The sequence below is a fragment of the Arachis ipaensis genome, chromosome B05 (genome assembly GCF_000816755.2).
Source record: "Arachis ipaensis cultivar K30076 chromosome B05, Araip1.1, whole genome shotgun sequence".
In the NCBI taxonomy this organism is placed as follows: Eukaryota; Viridiplantae; Streptophyta; class Magnoliopsida; order Fabales; family Fabaceae; genus Arachis; species Arachis ipaensis.
The window spans coordinates 131,181,212-131,189,229 of record NC_029789.2 but is presented as its reverse complement, the minus strand read 5'-3'; the positions used below and the strand labels follow the sequence as shown (position 1 = coordinate 131,189,229).

The following is an 8,018-nucleotide window of genomic DNA, read 5'->3' as shown; positions in this document are numbered from 1 at the left end:
TTAATTATTTAAAAATAAAAGATTCTGTAGTCATTTAAAATATTGTGCATTAAAATATTGTCATTTAAAATATTTATTTATATATTAGGATATTCTATATTTATTAGAGTCAATGAATGTTCTTCTTTTATATTAGCTTTTGATTTTCATCTAATAAAATCTAATAATTTATATAAATGTGACACATCTAATAAATATATAATTATTGTGCTCATTTTAGACATATCAAAAAACAGCTAATAGCCCACTATATGTTTCTTAAATCTCGTTTCCTTGTCCCTTCGCCACCCGTCTATAAAATTACAAACTTGAACTTAGAGTTGGCAACAATAATTTTAGGGCATTGATTTGAATGTTAAATATTTCTTGTTCATGAATCTTAAGCATCTACTATAACAACCCCCTTTACTTTCACTCAGCGTGATGAATTACCTTCAACAATTAGCTCCTTTTAACATAGAGGAAGAAGATATGCTGGCTTCTTGGATGGGAATGATGGTATTCACCCATTTTGAATTTAATTATAACTTTGTTCAATAATTGTTTTTGAAGAATATTGTTATGGAACCGTATCAATCCTTGCATTGGTACGTATTTTTTTATATTTCAATTTTACTTATACATGGTTGATGGTCCTTAAGGTTGCTCTTGATTAGTGCAATGTATACAAGAATTAAGATATATGAATGCATTAAAATATAACTATCTTTTCCTGCAAATAAAACTGTGTTAAATTTTAAGAGGATCCTTTAAATTGGTTACATGTATTAAATAGTTTACGAAATTTTAATTGCATTCATTAGGTCTTTGAGAATAACAAATATGCACTACATTAGTCTTTTCGTTTTTTTTCCATCAAGTAGCTCATTACATCGTTAGAAATTAATATAATGTACTTTTATTAATTTCACATAATTAATTAGTACAATTAAAATTTTATAAACTATTTTAGTACACACAACTAATAGAAAAATTACTTTAAGACTTCACTCAGCAAAATACAATTAAAATATATCATCACAAATCACAATGTCTGTATAAAAATGCTAGTTATCTCTACTTTTTGTGCATTTGGCTTAGTATCTTGATTCATCCTCCAAATGCTTAAACTGCTTATGATATCTATATCAATAATGTGCTAATCAATTTGAATTATTGTCAAACATACACTTTCAACTAATAATATTTTATCCAAAAATCACACATTGGTCTTTCCTGGTATGTATCACGGTTTAAATACCATTCTTTGGTCACTTAATTTTATATACTTATTCTTGTTTTTATCTTTGGTACTTTGGTTACTAAGCTTTGGAATACCAGAAAATTTATGTTGATTTTAATCTAATAATTCTTTCACTCTCCGTTTTATAAGGAGTTACCAATTCAAGTTGTGTATGGCATCATGATTTTATCCCTTAAATGCATATTCAACCAAAATAGGAGCAATTATTTGTCCAAAATTTCTTTCTCCATTGTAACTGTTGGTATTCCTAATTTTTGAAGTAATACTCGTTTGGTTCCTAAAATTAGTTGGATAAGTGATTTTTAAACTAAGTTTCTTATATTTAGAAACACGAATATGATCCCAATCAAACTTTCTCTAATATCCATTACTATAAAGTTGATGTGTAAAGAGAGGTGGAGTCTCATAAAGAAAGGAAAGAGGAATCTCATATTCAATTTTCTTTTATTAATTAAATAGAAATGTTAGTTTAGCCTCCTAATATATTCAGTTCGGTCTTTTCAATATTACAAAATTATTTTTTCCCTAAAATTTAGTCTCCGTCCCTATGTACAGTTGAATGTCATTTTCAACTATTTGATATAAATACTTTTTAGTTGTGTACAATATAATATTCAAAATTGGTTATTTTTGTCATATAAATTAATTTTGGAACACTATATTAACTGCAACTAAAAGATGTTCATATGAGAAGTCACCAAAAATATGAGAAGTGCTAGGGCCAGTAACTTTTGTGATTTATAGTTATCAAGTAGCTATTAATGATGTTTTTAATGGTGTGAAATTTCATCCAATGATATGGAATTACTCACTTTTTTTTTGCTGGTCACATGCTTGCCAGAATTTAATCTAGACTTTTCCTGTTCATATTAACAAGCTATTATAGTGTCATAGCGACATTCAATTGTAGCTATGCAGTTGGTTATGACTTATGAGATAGGGGTTTGTCTCATAAATAATGGGAATCACATTTCTAAAAGTGATGAAGATTGAAGAGATGTAATTGATCATTTAAAAAAAAATAAAGGGTTAAATTAACCCATTACGCTGAAGCTGCCATTTCTTTTTCTCAAATGGTAAGAACCCTTCTTTTGTTACATTAATAAAAATTTTTAAGACCTTGAAATATTGGCATGCAATAAAAATCAGAGTAAAAAATATATAAAATAGGAGAAAGTATATATTTTTTATCTTTAAAGTTTGTTAAAAGTTTCAAAAATACCTTTAGGTTTTATTTTGTTTCAATCTTTTGTTCTAAAAATTTTTTATTTATAACAAATTTATCCGTAACGACAAATTTTTTAAAAAATATACTTTATCCTATAAAATAAAAACACAGACCTAAAGAAACATAACATTTGTCACCAAAAAAATAAGAAACATAACATTTCTCCTTCAATATTCATGGTGTAACTTATTGAGACTATAAGAAATTGAAATATCAGTTGATTATATTCATCTATATTGTTTTGTCCTTTCTCTTCTTCATACACATATCTACCAATAAGTAGTTACATAAGCAAATTAAAATTCATCCTTTATTGTTGTGAAGTTTCTTTTTCTCTCATATAACTCAAAACTAAACCTTTTTTTTTTTCAGTGATTCTATTCATTTTCATCACTAAAATTGCTAAAGCCTCCCTAGACAATGAAGTAGCAGAGCATGCAAAGAAGAACAACAATTTGGTATTGGCCCTTGAAATGCTACCTTCTATAGCATTCAATTGCAAAGAGCTATTCCTTCCAAAACCTGTCAGGGTTAGAGAGGTTCTTGAAAGAAAAATGATAGTTTGTGTGTAAATTATGCTTAGTTTTGATTCATTCTGGTTAGAACTTGAATCAGCTCTTGTATATATTATAACTTTCCATAGAATTATAGAAATGACATTTTTGTTTTGAACAATTTTTCTCACTAGAGTTTGGTTTAAGAGTAAAAGAAAGAAGAAAATAATAGTTAATGCTTAATTTCTTTTATATAACTATGCATTTATCAGACTAAACTGACTACATTACATCTTTTTGGTGCAACTCTTTCCAAAAACACACAAAAAATGCAGTAACAAATTTGATAACATTAAGAATCTAAGATTCATTCTATAATCATATATCCACAATAATAAAAAAAGCATGATTATACCCCTTCCAAAGATCAAATGTATATCTCCTGCAATTATTTGTGAAAAGGGAAATTTTAAAGAAATTAAATCCATAAATTGATTTATGCAGTATACACCACACAATAAATAGTACATGAACAACCTAATTTCATTATGATGCTAAGATTGATTCCTCAAAGTTTATAGCAGCATCAACCATATTCTATCTTGTTTGAGATCAATTCATTTTATGTTTATTAGTCTAATCTGAAGAGTGATTTTTGTGAAAGTAGCTATTATTCACTTCCATCTAAAACTGAATTTGAAGCTTATAACTGAATGGTGGATTCAACTAGAAACCAAATAAGCTGACAAAATATTAAATCAAGTGTCTCGCAATATTTCAAAGGGACAAACTGAAATCCAAGTATAAAGGAAAATTCATACTAGAGATCTTCAATATTGTCTGTGCCATGCTTCAACTTAACATGCTTGAGTGCACCTAGCTATCAGTAAGCATGGAACAAAGATGATATCCATGAGAAGAATCCAAATACTCAACCACCAATATCAGTTTCATGGAATAAGTTAATCAGCACTTAAGTAGTGAGGCTATATAATAGTTCTACTTTTGATCCCAAAAGAAATTGTATTAGCATTCAAAAATATTCTACAAGAACAAAAGCAATTTCAATCTGTACAACATTGTTTCACTTTTAATTCTTTATTCTAACCCCACTCATCACACAATGCAGAGAAGATTTAGAAATACCAAAGAAATAGGTGTAGAAATAGTTGTACTTGGCATTAGAATCACCAAATCTTTCACGATAGGTGTAGCTTTTCAACATGACTTTAAACAAGAACAATGTAATAATCCCTATATAGGATTTTTCAATAAGAAATAATGAAATACTTCAATTAAGCATTAACTGCTGAGTAACATTAGTTCTGAAAATGAACAAGGGTTTTAAGATAACATTAATTACAACTGTACATTAATTATGGAAATGAACATAATGTACATATTTTCAATTGATTTCTAAGAATTAAAGCCAAGTAACATTAATTATGAAAATAAACAAAGGTTTTAAGATAATTCATATTTGAACCAAATTAGCCAAATTCCTAGAAATCCCTTCTTGCACAGCCTTTTTTATTTGAAACATCAAGTGAAATCACAGACTTAGTATACAGGTTTCTTCACCTATGATCAGATTTTAAAAAATAACAAAAATGTTGAAATTGTCAACAAAAAAAGTGGGGTCATGCATTTAGTAGATGTATTTATTTCAAAGATGGCAGTGAAAATCATACATCAGCCAATAACACAAGTTCAAAATTAAATCAATAACAGTGAGATAACCAAAATCAAGGTGATAGTGAGTTCATGGCATTTCCCAAACCTCCAACCCAATAGATATAAAATTTACCAAGTTCTGTACAAATTTTGACAACAGAAAATTTATTAATTTGAGTTGATTTATTTCTCCTTAGGGTCTTTTCAATAAGCCTCTAGCAATCATTTCATGAAGATGTTTCAGCGCTTGATCATTTTCACCTTTTTCCAACAGAGCACGAATAGTTGTTTCGTAAGTTACAGCATCTGGAGAGAAACCATTGTCTTCCATTTCCAACTTTAAGGCCAATGCTTCATCAAGTAGGCTCTCTTTGCAAAGCCCATTGATCATAACATTGTATATCCTTGTGTTTAGGTGATAGCCTTTAACGGAAAGATCTTGAAAAATCTCTTTTGCATTTTTAAGTCTTCCATTTTTGCACAGGCCATCTATAAGTATGGTGTATGTACATATGTCTGGATCAATGCCACTCTCTTTCATTTGCTTGAATAACATAAGTGCCTTGTCAACTTGTTGGGTTTTGAACATCCCATCCAACAAGGAATTGTAAGTGACTACATCAGCGGGTGGACCTCTTTCGTGCATCTTGACAAGAAGCTCCAAAGCACAAGAGATTCTCTTCGATTTGCTCAAGCCATCAATAAGAGTGTTGTGAGTTACCGTGTTTGGAACCAAGTACTTACCACGCATTTCTTCAAAGAGATTCAAGGCTTCATCGACCATTTTACTTTTACAGAAGCCATTAATCATGATACTGTAACTTTGAACATTGGGTGACACTCTAATTTGGGCCATTGTTTTGAATATATATTTTGCCTTATTTACCTGATTAACCAAACAATATCCATCCATTAAGCTGGTATAAGTAACTACATCTGGTTTCACACCATGTTTTGCCATTACAGCCAATACACTCTTAGCATCTTTGATCTTTCCTTCCTTGCATAGCCCATCAAGCAAAGTATTATAGGTATAAACATCAGGAGTAATGTTTCTAAGCACCATATCACTTAACAAATCAATGGCTTCCTTATATTGACCTTCAAGACACAATCCAAAAATGAGAGAACTGTATGTGATAACATCGGGAGAAATTCCCTTAGCAAGCATTTCAGAGAATAAATGAAAAGCCTGACTTACAAGTGTATCCTTGCAGAGGCTATCAATAATTGCGCTGTACATGAAGACATTGGGAGCAATGCCATACCGTGGGATGTTTCTCAACATTTGAATAGCAGCTGATGTGTGTCCGGTCTTACAGAGCCCATTAATCAAGGTCCCATAAGTGACTTGGTCGAAGTGAAATCCATGAGCCAGCACTGTGTCATGAAAGCACACTGCTTTTTCAACACTACCACAGAGACAGAGACCTTTCAAGATTGTTGTCAATGTTACCGTATCAGGTTCATAATCCATTCTGAAAATCTTGGCCAACACAGAGAAAGCAAGCATCATACGACCCATGCCGCAGCAACAATTGATTAAGATATTCAAAGTGACCATGCTGGGCGCAATTCCACTGGCTTGCAATTGCTGAAAAAGGGAGACGGCAGCGTGGAAATGCTTCGTCTTGGAAAGGGATCCCAAAATCTTGTTAAATTGGATTATTGATGGAGGGCGACGCATAGAGAGCATGCGAGTGAAGGAATCAACAGCTTCATCAACTTCACGAAGGGATGGGGGCTCAGAATGAGAGTGAAGGGATGAAGAGGAAGGGAAGGAAACAAAATTAGGGATTTGGAGAAGAGAATACCTAAAAATGAAAGTGAACCTTGAGGTTGAGGATGACAACATTTTAGTGATTCGCACTTTCGCTGTTGTCTAAGTTTGAGGGAGTGCTGTCTGCTGCTCTCTGGTCGAAGACGTAGACTACTAGACGTTGCTATCTCTGCAATAGTTCTCTCGATTTTTATCCGGTACTGATCCGGTATCCTATACGATTAATACATAAAATTATGAAAAAAATAATAAATTGATTCTTGGCTTTTTGATTTGTAATATTTAAGTCTTTAAAAATTTAAAAATATATTTAAATTTTGGATTTTTTTAAAATTTAGACACATTAATTTTTGGGTCTAATTTATTCTATTTTAAAAATTCTTTTTTATGTGTATTTGTATCAACCAAGTCAGTACAATAAAAGTTACGTTTAATTTTTTCATTAAGTCTGACAGACTCAAGTAAATACGAGGGATCGATATACCTAAATTTTAAAAATGTCATAGACTTAAATATATTTTCAAATCCTTGAGGACTTAAATGTTTGCAAATCAAAAGGTTAAAGACTTATTTGTTATTTTCTCTAAAATTATATAAAAAATTTTATTAAAAAATTAAATAAAATATATATAATAATTATTATTATAAATATTTTACAAAATTATAATTAAAATTAAATTTTTAGAATTTTAATATTAAAATATTAAAAATAATTAATATTTGTTTTAATCAATTTAAGTTTGTTGAGTGATTATCTCATTCGTCCCCTTAAACAATTATTAGGAATTAGAATCTCGCATTGTGTGTATAGCAATTCATTGGCTATTAGCTGTAAATTCTTAATAAATTGAGTACCTGAATACACGGGTATCCGATTAAAAATATTATTATATAATCTAACTTTTATCAAAATATTTGTGAAATTTAAAATATTACAATTTTTCTAAAATTTATTCTTTTATTCTTTTGTACTTTTTTCTTTTCTTCCAATTTCAACAATTCACCAATTAGTATTAGCTGTTCATATTGATTATTCATTGTTTTCGATAATCTTAAGTTCTAAATTTTAAATTTTAAATTTTAAATTCTAGGGTTAAGTACGATTTTGGTCCTTAAAGTATAGGTTGAAAATTTTTTTGTCTCCAATCTTTTTTTGCAAACAAAATAGTTCTTAAGGTTTAACTCGGTTTTAAAATCGTCCCTAAGGTTTAATTTTGTTTTAAATTTTTGGCAGCGGAAGCCGAGGCAGAAGTAGATCGTAGACAGCTTTTTCTTCTTCCCTTCTCTCTTCTTCTTCTCTTCTCCCTTCGTAAGAGTAGAAACACTTTCCTTCTCTTGCTTTTCTTTTTTTATTGTATAATTTTTTTTATTATGAGTAATTTAGTCCAAAATTTTAATATTTAAGTAAAAATGACAATTTTAAACCTTAGTTTTAAATCTTAGAGACGATTTTGTATACAAAAAAAAAAATTGGAGACGAAAAAATTTTTTGGCATTTATTTTAGAGATAAAAATCGTACTTAACCCTAAAGTTTAAGATATACAAGATTGTCTCGGGGAAGATCCTCTCGCAGCCTTAGTCTTCACGGTGGATATCTG

At 29.8% G+C, this 8,018-nt stretch overlaps 2 protein-coding genes across 2 annotated transcripts in view; both read right to left on the bottom strand.

Moving 5' to 3' along the window:
- LOC107644179 (pentatricopeptide repeat-containing protein At1g12300, mitochondrial-like) overlaps positions 1-8,018 on the bottom strand; it is a 64,575-nt gene that overhangs the window by 43,686 nt on the left and 12,871 nt on the right. The window lies entirely within an intron of this gene.
- On the bottom strand, positions 4,736-6,574 carry LOC107644173 (putative pentatricopeptide repeat-containing protein At1g12700, mitochondrial). The gene is made up of 2 exons (XM_021102792.1): positions 6,454-6,574; positions 4,736-6,364 (listed from the first exon to the last, which is right to left on the bottom strand). The coding sequence occupies exon 2, from the start codon at positions 6,333-6,335 to the stop codon at positions 4,833-4,835; it is 1,503 nt and encodes a 500-aa protein (XP_020958451.1). The 5' UTR covers positions 6,336-6,364; positions 6,454-6,574; the 3' UTR covers positions 4,736-4,832.